The sequence below is a fragment of the Cottoperca gobio genome, chromosome 13 (assembly GCF_900634415.1).
Source record: "Cottoperca gobio chromosome 13, fCotGob3.1, whole genome shotgun sequence".
Lineage (NCBI taxonomy): Eukaryota > Metazoa > Chordata > Actinopteri > Perciformes > Bovichtidae > Cottoperca > Cottoperca gobio.
Genome location: NC_041367.1, coordinates 9,522,645 through 9,541,589, shown reverse-complemented (window position 1 = coordinate 9,541,589; position 18,945 = coordinate 9,522,645). Strand labels below are relative to the sequence as shown.

General features: G+C 38.0%; 1 protein-coding gene across 1 annotated transcript in view; it reads right to left on the bottom strand.

Moving 5' to 3' along the window:
* Positions 1–1,205: 1,205 nt before the first annotated feature.
* unc119a1 (unc-119 lipid binding chaperone a1) overlaps positions 1,206–18,945 on the bottom strand; it is an 18,485-nt gene continuing 745 nt past the window's right edge. The window contains exons 2-5 of the mRNA XM_029446544.1: positions 4,747–4,860; positions 3,974–4,067; positions 2,268–2,440; positions 1,206–2,122 (exon numbers count right to left, since the gene is read on the bottom strand). Coding sequence (XP_029302404.1) covers positions 2,010–2,122; positions 2,268–2,440; positions 3,974–4,067; positions 4,747–4,860 — 494 coding nt within the window. The 3' untranslated portion in view covers positions 1,206–2,009. The remainder of the gene's footprint in view (positions 2,123–2,267; positions 2,441–3,973; positions 4,068–4,746; positions 4,861–18,945) is intronic.

The window sequence follows — 18,945 nt, the reverse complement described above, 5'->3', positions numbered from 1 at the left end:
TGTTTCTCTGATCATTTAAGATCCAGATGTCCGACGACTAAAATCCTTCATCCAGTTAAAATGCATAGTTGAAAACAATCAAGATCTAAATAATGTATCGGAAAGATTTGTCTCAAACTAGATAAAAAGTCAATATATGACAACATCTGGGAGGCAGTCACAACGATGACGCATGTGCAAAGGGGATACATCGGCATTACATGCAACCAAATGAATCGAGCCGTTACCTGGATTATAATTACTGATTTCTCTACGTTTGAAAATTGTTGGATTTGTGACTCGACAAAATATATAACATAGGTCTTTTTTAGACATTTTAATGCAAAAAATATTACATATAATACCTTTAATATATCTTTTAGGCTACATTCTTGTCATTCTTTTATAGCCAGTTAATATTAGATAATTAATAGCTTTATTCATTATCTATTTCAAAGGGTTAAATTGCTCCATTTTAGAGTATAAAAAACATAAACACATATAAATTGTTATCTGATTAGGCAGTTTACATTGACCTGGCTACAACCTGAAACAGATGTACAGTTGCCTGGATTATCCTGCTGTGTTATGTGAACTGATTAAAACCCTTTTAATGATTTAATAACTTTGTTTTTGATCTGTTTTGTCTCCTGTGGCTCTAAAAGGAGCCTGTCACCTGACAGTGCTGCCTTACAAACCAACAAACTAAAAAGAAAACCTGTTTATTGGAGGTTTGAACCAATATGATATACGGTAATATTAAAAGCAAACCTGAGGTAGTGTATATTTTACCGTCACTCTCTCCACTGTGATACGGGCTCAGCATAAGAGAAGCTGTCGACACTGATGGAAGATGGGAAGTGTTGTCAGGATGACAATGCAGTAAGACTGTTTTCACAGAAGATGGCAGCAGAGACACTTCGTGACCTGCACCTTCGTCAATATGAGGGATTATCAACTAATGTAACGGTGACATCTTTTACTTTCGCTTTGTATTTTAGTACTCGAGGAGAAATATCATATAGACCACTTGCAAACCTTTTTTACTGCCATTATTTTAGTCCTTTCGGTAACTGAGTTCCAACAGCCAGTGTTTATGTAAAAGTATTGACATAAACTGATCGAACAGTGTTATTTTAAAGTAAATCTGACTTTCTGTTTAATTTTCTTTGTTCAACTTTTGTGAAAGAACAACAATGGATATCACGATTTTGAAAAAATCCCATATTTATTGCAGTGATGGAATATCCGCTGTCAAAACTTTACATACTTTTTCATTTTATACTTAAAACATTTATCATAATTAAAGTATACACAGTGTTCAGTACTACAGAGAATGTACTGGATATCAAAATTGGTATCTGACTTGTGGCTAATGTAGGTTTTCTGACACTTCAAAGTGGCTATTTATTTAAAAAATACTCCTGAAGTAGTAGTACTACATGAAAACATAAAACAACTCACACATTCACATAGACAAAGTACACATGTTTCTGTTCATCGTTCAAATGAACAATGACAGAATGAATCCTTCAGATGTGTGCTACTAATTTAAGAAACTTAAAAATGTAATGAGCTTTCTATACAAACTATATTAATGTACATCTGGATGGATTTATTATTATGAAACTCTTTTTTAAGGGTATCTTCATTTCTCACTTTGTCTTCATATCAATAACTATCAAATCACAGAAAATGTAAATGATAGGACGTCTTCCTGATGATCAAGTGGAACCCACATCTACAGACTGAAATGAGCAGTATGTACAGACACTGTATGTGTTGGCTGCCCACACACTCGCTCACACACTCTGATGATCAAACTGGCAGAATTCAATGTTCCTGCTAAGAGGCAAAGGGAGAAATCTATTGGTCTGGCAGCTGAATACCTGAATGGAAATGTATGGAGTTAACAGGAGTGAGACGTTTAATGCCAGTGAATTGTCCATTAGTTCATCTGTTTCTGGTCCTGAAGTGGTACATGGAAAATGTTTAGAGCAGGGAGGAGTGGAAGGTGGAGGGTGGTCTTCCTATGGCCCTCCACTGTAGGAATAGTCTGCCTTGTTGTGCATCACCAGCTTGTTGTCCACAAAGTAGAAGCTGTCAGACTGCGTCTCATAAGGGTGCAGGATCATCTCACGCACTGAGAGAAAAGAGACACACATACACAACTTAGGGTTTTGCATCATTATATCCTGTTAGATCTAATGAAATGTCTGCGCGTGTGTGGGTGTGTTTGTCTCTTGTTGGGGACATGTGTGTGTTGGCGTTTTGTGTGTGACACTCACTGATTTCCTCGGACAGCGCTGGGAACTCGTAGATGTGCTCGCACGTGTTCTTGCTGCTGGGCATGCAGAAGCCAAACTCGAAATCAAAGCTCTTGAGCAGCTGATCGCGGAAGTAGTGTCTCTCAATCATGCGGAAGTTGTTGATGGGTGTGTCTCCCACTGTGAACTCCACTCTGCAGACACACAGGGAGGAAATTCATTTACCAACCTGGAAGCCAGGGAAAATACAAACTTACGAGAATACACAAAGGTCAGGTAAACTCTAAAGGTTAATGCCAGCTTATTTCAACTAGGGCCGCATTTTTGTAATGTTGGTGCTAACGTTCATCACTTCAATAAAAGTGAATCAGGGCAAGAAAAACAACAGAAAGTGAACACATCCAAATGCAATGTCAATAATAATAATAATCCGTCATTGCACAGGAGCAGGTTGTGTATTCAAAGTAATCGTTATGATGTCACAGATATCTACTTCCTGTCCAAGATGATGTCCGTTCTGCTTTTCTTCTTCATTGGATGAATTTGAAAAAGTATGCTGCTTGGACCGTGGAGATATTGGATTCAAATGGGGGAAAAAATACATCTGTGGGATCATGAAAAAACAATAGCCTGACTTCATTTTAGTGATGTTTCAAGGCCAAAACTATGAAAATAAAACCCAAGTTATAAAAATAAACTGAATTATCAGTTTACCATTTAATGGTGCACAAAACACATTTTTAATATACATTGAGATTTTTCATTAGGCCTACATTATCTAGATGAGTCAGTTGTTGGGTTGGATTGAAATCGGTCACAGAGTAGGAGTCTGATGATGAACACCACTCAGGATCTCTGACAGCTATTTGGTGTCTGACTCAGCAGGTGGGCTTGGCGTTTCTGTGTGTTCAGACTTATCGCCGTCAGACTGCCGTCCCACACTGACGCCCACGCACCTCCCACATCCCGCATGTGTCTTCCGTCAGTGCTGCTGGGCTGACCGGACATCATTGCATCATCAGCTTTTTGCAACACGTCTCTTTCTCTCTCAAAGTCTTCAAATACACACTAAATGTTAACTTATGAGACTGAAGTGAGGCATGTAAGATGGCTCAGAGGTCAACAGTAGCCTTAACTAGACAGTATAACTTATAAATCTAATTCAAATCAAATGTATTTATATAGCCCAATATCACAAATGACACATTTGTCTCAGGGGATTTTACAGACTGTACAGCACACCCTCTGTCCTCAGACCCTCGCACCGCACAAGGAGAAACTCCCTTAAAGAAACCCCACAATCAAAGGGGGGAAAATGGAAGAAACCTCAGGGAAAGCCACAGAGGAGAGATCCCTCTCCCAGGACGGACAGACGTGCAATAGATGACGTGTGTACAGGATAAACAACATAGTACAAATACAACATCTATGTGACAGAACTGATGGTGTGATCATATATAAAAAAAGAAAAAGATGAATCCAGGATGATGTCAAAAACGTACAGTATAAGTGGCTGATGCATTCTTACATTTGAAAAGAAATGACCATTGGATCCTATATACCTTTTTATTTGGTTTATTTCCTACTAACCCACACTTATAAAAGAGTTTAGGTTTGTAGACATGTGTATTTAACAAGCTAAATGTGTAATTGCTCCTAAAATGTGGGAAAACTGTTGATGGGCGGTGGTTTAAAGATATATTGTTAAAAACAGAAAGTTAACTTACGTGGCTCCAACCTGCCGCAACTGCAGGAAGGCTGGCGTGAATTGGTATCGGACAAAACGGCCGGCGTTGGGGTCACAGTGCTTTCTGTCTCCCGCTAAAGAAGAGACGTTTAAAAGAAAATAAGTTGGAACTGCTACAATATCAACAAGTGGCTCACATCACAACACAAAGCATTGACTTTAACTCTTCAGAATATATTCATGAGTATGTGGATCTGATTTATAATCTGTTATAGCTCAGTGTTTCTCAAATGGGGGTTTGTGAGATTAAAAAAGGATAATCTAAACCAATATCAATATTATGCATAATTCCTGAAATAATCATACTTATTCTAAAAAGCAAAGACCCCTATGTGCTGAGATCTGGTATGCAACCTTTGACTGCTGAAGACTGGGCTACTGTCCTTTTGACTGTGAACAGCGCGATGCTTTGTTTAGTAATGAGTGCAATTTATTAAGAAAACGTAGTTCAATGCAACTACAATGCCATCTTAGTGTTATTGCACGATGAACAAAATTGGTTTGCCATGAATTTAGTGATGAATTCTAAATTATTATTAAATATGTAGCATGTAAGTGTTTCCCAGTTACAAGCTTGTTGTTGAACTCAGACACTGACGGCGCAGCGCTGTATTGTTCTTCTTTTGTCGGCCTTTCTTTTACTAACAACATTCTTCTGCTCTGGTCAGGGGGCACTTAATATTTCAAAGCGGGTACATTATTTTAAAAAAAGTTTAAGAAGCACTGAAGTTGTTTCTGAGGTTTGGAGCTGACCTGGTATTGGAGGTTTAGTAATCTCAAACAGGACCGTGCCTGTTTCCATGTCGCGGATCTTGAACCTGGTGAAGTCGATCATGTGGACATTTTCTTCCGGAGAACAAAGATAATCTGAAAAAGAGAGAAAAGAACTCTTTAGACTTTACTCTCATACAAATGTTACACAGAGGGTATTTCTTTTCTTTTCATGATATAACTGTGAATGCAGCAGCCCTTCCATGTCAGGCAGCAAGCTGTCCATTTATGAGAAAGTGTCACGTGTATAGTTCTCTGCCAAGATACACTCATATCAAATAATATGCTATTTACTGGAACCTCACAAGTAAGTAAAGGATGCTATTTTTTACACATCAGATCTTTCTCTATACCAGGTATAACACCAACAATAAGTATACTGTCCGACAGGGAAATGTACTCATATAACCCATACAGAAGATAAAGTCAAATGAACTAAGAGAGGAGAAAGACATTTTCTTATTCTGCATTTCAAGAATAAATGAATGAATTTTAAAGTGTGTTTGAATTACAGATTGGAATCACAATAAAGTATTACAATCTTTAATCTTGATAGGCATACAGGTCAACATAACACAACAACAAAAGACATAACCACACACACACACACGCATGCATGCACACACACACACACACACACACACACACACACACACACACACACACACACACACACACACACACACACACACACACCTCCTGATCATACATTTTTGAGTAGACAGGCTGCTTCACATCATGTATGTTTTTTTTGCGGTCATTATTTATTTTGTTTGCATTGAGCAGCATCGTCAAGTTGATTGAACACAAGACCACTGGAGGAAAGAAACCCAAGTACGGGTGAGGGTGTGAGGGTGTGTGTGTGAGAGAGAGACACTCCCCTCCCAACGGGGCAGGATTAGACCTAAGAGGCTTATTGTGTTTTACCATCACATGGACCGGCTGGTGGGGAAACACACACACACACACACACGCACACGCACACACACACACACACACACACACACACACACACACACACACACACACACACACACACACAGGTTATGGTAAGGGAAGTTATTATTAGCGGCCTGTGTTTCATAAGGGTTAAAGGTTCCTTCGTATTGATGACTTCATGCAACACATTTAAAAAGACTGAAGGGGCAACGATGGCGGTCAAATTAAGATAAACACACACATGAAATCGTCCGGGTATTCAAGCACATGTGTCTGCGCATACACACTCACACTGCTGCACCCTCTACGTGTCCGAGGGTTAGAGAGCAGATGGGCCACACAGGCTTTAGCCAACTGCTTGAAGATATTTATAGTACAGTACACCATACCTGACACCTTACAATCTAAAAATGTCTTCTTGTACAACAGGACTATTGTCTTATTATTATTGTCTTATTGTCTAATACAGTGGATGTTTTGGACACTGAATATCACAGATTCCATGTGACACTATGAGAAAGATGACAGAACACGTGGTGTAAGTTATGACTGTGGCAGTCCCTCATTCTTTGGTACTTGTCGTCATTTCCCTTTTCCTAATTCCTTTTAGCTGAAAGTCCCAATTCAACTGAGTTGATTGGAGGGTTATTCAGATCACCTGTTGCGCAGGGTGTGGGGACTGACTTTAATTAATTAAAAATGAAAAAGCAGCTCACCGGGGATGCAGATCCTTTTTTGTATACCTCATAATCAGCAGATATCGTCAGCCAGAAACTCTGGTCTTTGGGCCCTTTAGAGACTTCTTTGTTCTCCTAACTTCTGTCATTGAGGATTGTTTTGATCCCTCTGAAACCTAGATGGAGTGAACAACAAAGAATTCCTTTCCACAAGGTGACCTGCGTCAGGGCAGATTGATAACCTAACGCACGCAAGCTTTACTTTGTTTGTTCATTTATCTTTATCGAAACCCCCTTCATACACATTTCTTTATTATCGAAGAGCCGCTCATATATTATTAAAAGGCATTTGTTTATTATTAGTCATTTAAATTAAATTGAAGAGGCATTTTTTCCCGTTATTATTAAGGCAAATGTGAGATTTGTTTCTCCAAGTAAGAATCTTTTTATTTTTACGTAGTTTGGGAACTGCTTCTCTAGCTCGAGCAGTGCCGCCACATGACATCTCACAGTTCTAGACAAAATGCCATTTACTTATGAGATCATTTAAATGCGTATGGCAAATGACAACCCTAATTAACATTGTAAAACAACAGAACATGAAGAGTGTGCTGTCTTTAGCACGCAGTGTGTCACAGTGCTTCACCATACAGATAGATCTTGTGATATGTTAATTAATAAATCTACATTTTGACAGCTTGATGCCGAGTTGTAGCCCTAATAGCAGTGTCTAAATGTCAAAATCCTCCTCTTATGTTCACGTCATTATCATTCATCATATCACATCATCATCAGAGTTCTTCATGTGGTACATATTGGTTACAGTTATAAAACCTGTCAATCAGTGACATTTTTAGAAATTCAACATTAGAGCGTTCAAGAAACGTCTTATTTACTGTCCAACTACATGAGACGCAGAACGAAAAGACCTTCGGCTAAGAAATCTCTGCAAAATTGAAAAACTCTTTAATGTTTTAAGCTTTTATATCCAAGCAAAGAACATTATGTCATCTTCTTGACTTGATCATAATGTCTTTCGATGGTCACTGATGTGAAATACTGCATTAACTTTGACAATCAACCCCCCAAAGTAATAGCTAGAATAATTTAATATCCCCAGTTATAACTAATCTGAAATAACTGACTGGTTAGCTGTGTAAACGCTGATGGGAGGGCTGTTTTCATTAAGCATTGTACATATGTGTGTATATTTCTGTGTATGTATGTAGTATACATACTCTCTGCACATGTAATGCAGAATGCACTGGGCTCGTCTCCGGTGATGATTTCCTGTTAACATCCTGTAGATGTGAGTGTTTCCATGGTAAACATCACAAGACTGGTCAAGACGTTTCCATGTAGAACTTTTCTGACTCAAAGTCTCTTTATATTGCCGTTCAAACTGCAGTAAGAGGGTTAGAGCGCTGCTGTTTGATGCAGTGCCCTCTAGTGCCAGTTCATTTGATGTGAGGCGCTTATCTGCTCTGAGAATATTACTATAAACCTGCTGATAGTCTGGGATTGTGTTTCTTCTAAAGGAACAGCAAGGAAACACTTTCACACACTATTTATAGAGCACTTGCATACTATGTGGAGTGGAACTAATAAAGATACATTTAAATCATCCTGATTAGAAAACAAGCTATAAACATCATACACTGGACCAAATACTGTTATATAATGAGTGAGATTAAAGTTAAAGTAAATTGTCACCACTGTGGCTACTTATACTAAATACTACTTAAGAAATATATGCATCTATAACATGATTTATACCCAGCAATACTCTTGTACTGCTCCTATTTGATATGACAGAACAGCAAATACCACCAACTCCAACGCGTTGTGTCGTCGTCCAATATCAACGTCTATGTTGTAATGTGATTAATAAAGGGTTAACATTAACATTTGTATGATTATCTTTATTGTTATGACCATAAAGATTGCAATTGTCTGTCTGACAAGTAAGAAAAATAACATTTCTCAAGGGTAAATTTATGTATCAACCACTAAATGTATAATTTCTGACAAAAATGTGTTGGCAGAGTACTCTGAATGCAATCTCGTGTAGCTGTCGCTCAGCAGCTCTCTTTGTGGGCAGATGACCGATAGACACATTTTGTGAATCAGAGATGGCTACTTGCCAGACCTGCTGAAAAAGACAGATGGAGCATTTCATCTGATAGCTCAGCCGGTGAAATCGTTTTTCACCCAGTCCAGTGCAAATATTCACACATAACCACGTCACCCCCATAGTCGCATTAAACCCAGAACACGTTACCACACCACTTTGATTTCATAGCCTCTGCACACGGCGCAGCTTGACTGATAACAACTGAGTGTGCTGTCTTAGAGGTTTGTAATACAAATCTTTTCAGATGCTCACTGTTTAGTGACAACAAAATGAAGTGTGAGCTGTGGGGAGAGAAAAACAAACAAAATACACACAGTAGAGGTGAGTCATTCTCAGTTTGTGAGAGACAGAGAGGGGGTAGAGGGAGAGAAACAGTGAAAAACTGACGGAGACGGAGGATAGTTCATATTTGAGGAATAATTGTAAAACATCTTGACTGCTGTATCTGATGCATGAAGCCTCGGCCTTGTTTCCCAGCAATAACACGTGTCCATGCTTGTATTTCAGATCATTGCATATTACTTATTTGTCACAGTGTAGATTGATTTCAAACTAGTTTCTGGAAACACACAGCTGGGAAAAACCCACCAATCTGTGATTTACACACCAGTCCCTGCTGAGAGTAATTCAATTATTTACTTCATACTGTGGGTTTAAGAGCTTCTGGTAACGAATACAACTACACTGGGATTTGTGTAGTGTATAAAAGATAAAGCCAAATCACAAAAGAAACATGTGATTTATCTAACATGTCGACAAACAACAAAATAACAACGTGCAAGTCTTTGCAGAAGAAATGTCAGATGACAGACATCACTATTGAAACTTTTCACTGGGATATAGTGTGAAAAGTCTCTGCCTGTGATCCAGCGGGCATGAATACCTCCCTCTTACACTAAAACAAACACATCATTGCTTTATAGGAATAGATGGGGGAAGAAATGTAGAAAGCACTCCAGAGGAAGGTTCAAAACACAAGGAACATGTCTGCAAATACGAAGAAATAATTCACCTTTTCGACAAGTGTTAGATGACAAGATTGATACCAGTCATGTCTGTCCTTTCAATATAGGGCGACAGCCAGCAGTCAGTTATCTTAGTTTAAATAGTCTGGCACACAAGCCTCCGTAAAACCAGAATTTATCCTTATTACACTTTGGTTGTTGCTACGGATTAAACAAACTAGATATAACAAATAATCGTACAGACATGAGAGTGCTCTCTATTTCTATCTTCTAACTTATTTAGTCATCTATCAGCAAGAAAGTGAGCAAGTGTAGTTCCAAAAATGTTGAACTATTCCTTTAAGAATTACTTCTGGCTCCCAACAAAAGTAGTCCTAGCGTTGTTAGGAGAACCGTACGGCAGTCATCGTTCTTTTCATAGGAAAATATATTGTTGAAAGGAAATATTCTATAACATAACTGCATCTATGCAATAGTGTATCTAATGCAATTTTACTTTATGCAAAACATGTGTTAGTTACTATTGCCTTACTGCATGAAAAACCTTGTCTTGTAGACCATGATATGCATGTTGCCGACACACACAAACACATGAAGTGCTCCACTTCACTTCCTTCAACACCGTCACCTAGCAACGCTCCTTCTGATAGTGTGCCAGCTCGATTAGCCCGTCTTTCTCCTTCCCCTCATCCACCTGGCTGCTCCGCAACAACAAGGTGCAGCAGTGAATCAAAGGAGAGTATCTTAGGTTAGACATCAGTGGTATGCAAAGGAAATGTGTCACGTCTGATGAAGGTTATATACCTGAGGCCCTCCTCTTATAGACTGAGGAGCCTCTTCCTGAAGCTCAGGGGGAATCAGGATGTGCACATTTGATGCAGAATATTTAGAGGGCGTGTGTGTGCCAACAGTGGCTTCAATCACAATATGTTATATGTATATTATAATATGCTTTATCGTCCCTGTGGGGAAACATGTCATAAACTCTCAGCACAGGTGAACTACCATAATCACATACTGATCTTTGTACGAGGGAGCTGGCAGGGTAAAGTCGGTTTGATGTCCTGTCTAAGTGATTAAGACATTTCACATACAGCTCCACCGGGTTAAATCTAGCTCATTTCAGGGATGTAGTGAATGTGTGAAAGGGGCTTTTGTGATGTTCATCTGTCTAATTTAATGGTATCTAACAGGCAATCCCATCTATACTAACACACATTAGTCATAGACCCAAAGGCTGACAGCATAAACATAATTAAACATAATTTTCCCTCTACTGAAATACAAAGTCAAGACAGTCCTGAAAAGATCCCTCTGGCAGCAGCCCCTCTAAAGAGAGTAAAATTAGCACCAAGTCTTGAGTCATGCTGTTTTCCTGTGCTCAGATACACAGAGCCTGTCTGACACCAAAGTGGCATTCATAAAGAGCAAACGAGCTGCCATTTATAGCTCCTTAATCCCCAAGATTAGCATGGAGTTACAGACTCTCAACCAAAGGGATTGACTTCACATGCTTTATTTGACCCTGTGGTCTCCGATCAATGCGAAGACTGCACTTTGAATTAATCCCAGAACATGAGGGAGAACAATGCAGACATGTTGACTTGTCTTCTCGTTAAATTAATCCATAGCCGAAAGCAGATAGTCACATTAGCGTTACACCTTGATGTTCACATCGTGATGTACAGTGCACCTGTGCATGGCAGGCAGTTTCATGTCTCGTGGTTAACAGCACCTGTAGGCAAACTGGCAAAACGTTGAGGTTCATGGAGAGGTTGAATTCTGAGCAGCTGAATGCAGATGAGAGTCTTTCCTCTTAACTTTATCCGGACTGCATCACACCGTAAGAGGGTGTTCTGAGTACAAATGCTGTGATCTAATCTTCCTGAGTGAGAATGACACTGAACCACAAAGGCGAGAAAAAGAAGAAGATATAGTTCGACATTTTGGGATATGCTTTTTGCCTAGAGTTAGATGAGTAGGTCTAAACCACTCTCATGTCTGTATGGTAGATATGAAGCTACAGCCAGGAAACAGTCATCTTATCTTAGCATAAAGACTAGAAACAGGGGGAAACAGATAGACTAGCTCTGTCGGAAGTTAACAAAATACACCTATAAGCACTTCTACAGCTCACTAATTATTAAATAAACAAGACATAATGTGTTCCTGAGATATCACGTTTACAAGAATGGGACGGACAGATGTACTACCCGAAAACATCATGCCTCCAGGCACGGCTGCTGCTGGCGAAGAGGCATACAAATCATGTTTGTAAAATCACTAGAAAAATTGCAAATAAATAGATTTGGATTTGGACTTTGTAATGATCTGGCTCTGGTACACACTGTGCACGTTTTCTTCAAGTGAACCACATGACACCACTTCATTAGAGAGCATGATCTAAACTCTGTTTACCAAGGCACACATACACACACACACACACACACACACACACACGCACACACACACGCGCACACTAATAACTTATCTTTATCGTAATGGGCATGATCTAAAAAGCCTTGCGGACAATACAATTCTGAGAAAGGAGCCCATAAAAGGGTTTCATTCAAATTAGAGCATCGATGCTGTAACTTCATTGCCTGATATCTATACACACGGTTGATCACAGAAAGAAATAATACAAGAAGAGGATACACTGAACACGGGCAACCATAGTTATTATGAAGGAGCAAAGATGGAAAGAGCCGGAGGTCTGTGACGATGGAGGACAAATAAGAGACTTGTGTTCAAGTCCAGTGTAAAACCTACAATGTGTTGCTGTCTTTGTGTTCACAATGTTAAGTTTCACTTTCACTTAACACACAGATATTTTAAACCGGTTAGTGTTTACTTCACAATTCATTTATATTTCTTTTTCTGACATATTTTAATCTTGTAAAATTAATTTAATCCTGAGTCTACTGGTCTCAATCATGTTGAGAAGAAATTAAACCAAAGGACTGTTACACACTGCGCCATTTTCTTTCTCATGTCAGAGGATTTGTCGTGGACCTCCAGAGCTCTCTACATAGTGAAGGTAATTGAAACTTATGTGACACCCTGATTACAGTACAATACAGTAAAACAATAGAAGCGCACAAGTTACAATATACATCAACAAAACATACAACAAACAGGCCTCAACAAAAGAGACATGCATTTATAGAAAACTCTAGCATTCACCCTGCTGTCAGTCAACAGGGATTTACATTTAAAAGTTTATGCAACCGTCTTACACTACTTTTCTCTCTCCAGAGGGACATGGATTAGCTTTGCTTCTCTCGTGAGTTTTTACAAGTTAGTATAAGTCGAGGCAAACGGCTCAGTCTATCACAACTGGAGATGCGTAAGGACCAATGAGTTCTATTTCAGGTGACGGCAGGAGAGCAGCAGTTTAAACTGTACACCTTTTTTACAAATGTTGAACATTTGATTTGTTCTGAAATGGATATCTGGTGTTCCTCCAGCCGAGAGCATTGATTGACTTGTGTTTTGCTTTACTCCTCAAAGGCCATATTTGAAAGAGTTGTTTACAGAAAATGCAGAAATCCGATTCTGGAAATGATTATGTAGAATTGATAAATGTCAAAGCTTTATAATTCGATGGTGAGTGACCTACTTGACCAGATTAGGTTGTGAAACATGAAAACACTGCGTATACAATACATAAGAAGTCCTGTAACTTTTAACAGTTATTGAACACACTCAACAAAAAAAAAAAATACTTGAGTAGACATGAAAAATACATGTTAAATAAGAATTCAATATATTGAACATAAATATTTTTAGTAAACATGATTTTAATATGTGCAACTGAATTATTTACTATTATATTACTTTTGCAGTAAAATAATATATATATGAATATATATATATATAATATGAATATAATATGAATATAATATGAATATATATATATATAATATGAATATAATATGAATATATATATATATATATATATATATTATATATATAATATGAATATAATATGAATATATATATATATTCATATTATATATATAATATGAATATATATATATAATATGAATATAATATGAATATAATATGAATATATATATATAATATGAATATATATATCTATATAGATATAATACTATATAATACTATCCTATACTATGATTATATATATAATATGAATATAATATGAATATATATATATATATAATATGAATATAATATGAATATATTAAACTTTTCCCGCCTCAAAACTTTATTAATGTTTTATTTCTCAATATGTTGCATTTATACAGAATTTAAAGTAAAATCAAACTACGATGTTGGGCAATATTCAGTGTTGCCAATTTGGCAATTTGCTCGCTAGATTGAGCAACTATTGGCGCGACTTCTGCTAGTGGCAGCTACTGTCATTGGAAAAAGGCTTGGCAACATGAGGCTGTTCCCTTACGTAGACCTGGTGTCTATTCTGGGAGGATTTGTGTCAAATGTTTTTGACTACTTGCCAGGGTGAAGATTTGCAAATTATTCTAAAGAAATGACAATCCAAGCTTAATGTTACGGACACGAGACACGTTAGTCCTGCTCGTGGTGCCGATTGGCTTGGGTTTTTTCATATATAACATGTAAAGGTCACCCTACAAACAAACATGTGTTATTCAAGCTATTATTGCCTGTTCAAGTGAGCGCCTACTTGCAACCCTTTTGTACAACAGGTTATTGGAAGCAACAGCTGTTCTAATTTCTCCATTTGTGCTCAGCTGCCAAGAGCCCAAAAGAAAAAATAAATCCATTGCTGAGATACATATTTAAGTTGACGTCTACTTTAATGAAGTTGGTAAGATTCATTCATTACAACAAAGGCTCCTTGTACATATTTTCCCCGTTCGGGATAAGTGCGTGCATATACGTAGTTATACAATTTGACTGGTGGAGTAAGTGAGGGTTCTCAGCTCTCCAGCAAAATTAGAGAAGGAGGCTGTCTGCGTTCTGCTCAGGATCATCCGTTTAATCTGATTAAGATTTTTCAGAAATGTCATCCTATCCAGAGATGGTGGGGCATTCAGCTAAACTACTGTAGTCATACACCAGAATATATTTCTTTTGTGTTTGTTTGCATGTGCCATTGCTATGTTGGTATCACTGACTGGATGAGTTTATCTTGTCATGTACATAATGCATTATAAACGCATGTTTTATAATCTTCTTATGTCTAATTATGGTTCTAAAATTCATGATTAATGACACTAATCAGAACACATTAAGCATTTTATCATGACTTATAAGGTCTAGTGTCTTAAAACTTCATAATTGCTGGTCACTCTGACATTTTGGGTTTCATTTACTTATAATCAAATTATGATGCATTACCAAAAGATTATAGTACACTATGATCCTGGCAAAAGATGTATTATGATACTTGACCTTTATAATTCAATATAAAATGATTTACGATGATTATTGTTATAAAGCATTATGAATAATTGAGTGCTTATAAATATAATTAAACCGTGCTATAAGCAGTTTATAATGCATAAGTATATTTCCCTCTTTAGTTGATCTGGTCAGAAAACGTGTAGACGTGTGGATACATTGAAGATGGGCCACAAGGAGCTGCTTTTAGATTTTAAAACCATGTTAAACTCTGATCATTATGTACCTATGGAAAGCGTGTTGGCTAACATACTGTAATTATCACATGTAAGACATTAAAAAGCCACTTATATCAGTGATCTGGGAACAATGGGAATTTTGGACTGTGGAGAAATGTATGCTGCCGCTCTGTGTCTGATTTCTACAGAACATCTGACATCGCTCCTGCAGCAGCGACAAGGTCTTTAGTGTTATTCACACTTTAACACAGAGCTTCAGGCAGATTTATGAGCACCAGCCATGAGATCACGGAGTTATTGCTATTGATCAATAACTCTATCCGACAGTACAAGCTTGCATAATGCACCTTGAGCATGATAACATTTCTAATATTGAGTTAATATGATCGTGAGCGTTGCAACGACTGAGTAAGAGCCAGTTTTGTGAGATTGTGTTGATTACTGATGTGGATGAAACAAGCCGACTCTCTCCATGTCAAATCATTATGAAAGAGTAACCTTGTGACAGCTGTGCATGCGAGATTAAAAACCGGGCTGCGCCAATCAATTTTAATTAAAGCTGTATCCATTGTGTTGGCAGACATCACAGAGGGGAAATCCCACCCGACGTAGATAAAGCACTGCTCTGTGTCCCAGACTTATTATTAAGGCCACATAATTGATAACCCATTAGTGTAAAAGGAGTAAATCATTTGCATGAGGCAAAATTAAACGCAACTGTAGATTCTTTGAGTCAAAAATGCCTGTAGTTCATCAGAGGATATAACGTCTTAGAGCTTCTATATCCCCTTACATAATTCCAATTTTGTTTTTGACCTTTTTGAGGTTATCCTTCCTCTACCTTGAAATTCTCTCACTTTTATGGTAAAGAATTTGTAATGGGATCGACTAGTTTTTTTTGTTGTTTGTAACTTTCACGCAGGAAGTGGCTGCATTCAAACTTCTCTCCCGAGCTCTATTCTTCCACTTTACATACAACTACGTCCTCTACATGTGTAAGACTGAGTGCAACACCATGAATGCCTTTGACAAGCAAAGTGTGCACCATTATCCTAAGACATCAGGCCTTTCACTCAGCCTGCGTGTGGCTTGGCAGAACAGGTATAAACACATTTGCCATGACAGCTCGAGCTTTTCATCTTGTCTACTGCTCAATCTGCAGTTGGGGTGCTTTTTATCCTGCACATTAAAGGATAGTTTCACACTTTTTCAAGTCTGTTTTAAAACAATAGTCAGGCGCTCATAAAGACATTTGTCAAGGTTAAGCCGGCTGTTATCATTCTGTCTCCCTGGAGCAACTCAGGGTTTAGTACCTTGCTCAATGGTGCCAGCCCTGGTATTGAACTCACGGCCTTCTCGTTTGGAAGGCGTACCACCGGACCACTAGGCTATCACCACCCATTTAAATTCATTTCAAGTCCATGTTCTTTGCTAAGATGTATTTCAAAGTTTACCTGAAGTTTATCTTTGACACAATGCTAACTTTCATAACATAACCTCATGACATAGTGTAATAATTACTGTTCTAAGAACCTGTGTCTGTTGGCTGTATGTTTTGTTTGCTGTTGTTTTTGTCTTTCAACTTCACTGATCAGGAGTAGCGCTCTTAATGTAGTTGTATTCTGTACAATGACAATAAAAGTTTTCTATTCTACTCTTATTTTCTATTGCTATAGTTGTACAATCCTGTCTTGAGCATTATAAACCATTGTGCAGTCTTGAAAAACCTTTAAACGCATTAATGCGTTTCTTAAACTGGACTTCCTGGATTGGGTTTCATTGTTCATCGTCCCCACCAACAATTATAAATGGAACATTTATTCTTTGACACCGTTACTTCTATTCATTTCTGCCTGCCTTCATATCATAAATCATCCATCATGTAAACAGTAAACTGATAATGTGCCATTTTTCACATCACAGCAGTGCTTCTCTGCTGCCTGGATTATATTTCTTCTCTCCGCCTGTGTGACAATGAGGCGCTGTGCCTCGCTTATCAGCACTGAACCACCGTGACAGACTGGAGCTGGGCTGCCCCAAAATGGTGGCATTTACACCCCAAAAACACAACTGGAAAAAGGCATTTACACTGCGGGGTGAGATATTTCCAGCTTCCCTCTTTTCCAACCGCACATTTTCTTTCTCGTGCAACAGAAAATGATAGTCTGCATTGTGCCGCACGCTATGCTTTTCTCTGTGGCATGGTCTGTCGTTTTAAAATGATTGGGCCTTGGGGAGACATTTCTGTGCTCGTCACTATACAGGAAGCAGATTTAACATAAATTCATTTGTATAAAAACATTAGCTGTTCAAATTAACAAATTGTTGTCAGGCTACAAAAGCCATATTTGACAATCACGTATCTATCATCTATGTATGTGTATATAACTTTGAGTGGATATTCTACATATGATATATTTCTACTACAATTTGCAGCTGTGTAAAGCCTGTAAATGAATGTTAAGGGAACACAATTGTATATCTGATCTCCACAATGTAAAAAAACTCATGGTTCGGCTCCGGGGTCATTAATTACCTGAGGTGCATCGTGTCATGCTGCGTTACAGCACTCCTGACATAATCCAGATTACTTGGATGTCAGTGGGAAATGGAGATTACTGCACCACCATGAGTGATTTGGGTATAATTGCACAAGACGGAGCCCTTGTATTGCTTTTTCTCTGAGGGGGCACCAAATGAAAACGTGATGGTCGGAGAGGGGAAGAGAGTTTGTGTAGAGATGTTGTGTTTCTGTGTTTGGGGGGGTTCAGTTTTAACTTCAGACTTCACTGTCATCACTGCTATGAATGAATGAAAATTAATTCTAATTTACCTTTAGGAAAACAATAACTAATTAATTTGATTGTATTGTGTTTGTAATTCATTAAAATACCAATCAACTTGAGCGTGGAAGCAGGTTTCAATCCTGTTACTAAAAGTGACAATAAAAATGCAAATATTTACCCATTTTTGAGGATCTAATGTGGGTTTTCTTCATGTTCAAAAACAAATTGTTTAGATAGACTTACTGCCTCGCGGTTGTATGCCTCTATGCATGTCCAAAATGTAATTACTTCATCATTTTATCCTATTAGACATTTGTGTAAAATTGTCATAATTAGGATATGAATTCTTAAGTTATTGCCAAAAATCGTGATTTGGGGGGTCACTGTGACCTGGACCTTTGACCCTTTGTCCACCAAGTTCTAATCAGTTGATTCTTGAGTCCAAGTGGATGTTTGTGCCAAATTTGAAGAATTTCTTTTAAGGGGTTTCTGAGATATCGCATTCACGAGAATGGGACCCGAAAACATAATGAAAAATGAAAATCACAAATGTCTCAAGACAAGGTCCAGTATTCTAACACCCTCTCACAGTCTCTGAGGAAGACCTTGAGATGAGATTGAAAGATTTGGGTTTAGATTTTTTATATAATTTGGCAAATTAATATTATGGTAAAGAAGTTTCATCATTAGACTTGTGGGATTAGACTCCATTAGACTGTCACATTTCTTTGAACCATAGGCCTCAGTCATCTGTAGTTTTGACTCCATGCCACCTCCGCAAATAAGTAATATAAGTAATCCATGTGACTGAAAATGTAAAGTTTGTAAAACTCTGCTAATATAGGAGCTTGAAATCAGGCCTATTAACAGCCTACATGTCCTGTTTCGATGACATAATCTGGAAACAGTTTCCATAATATGCTGATAGTATTCTTCTCTCATATTTGTTCCAGCTGACTACTGTCTGTGACGAGCTATATATAATCAGTGGATCACATCTCTGACCACCTGTTTCCTCGGAGCCACAGGTGTTTTAAGGTGAGGATGTAGTAAGAGCCAGATTTTATTTTTCTCTCCAGCAGGATTTTT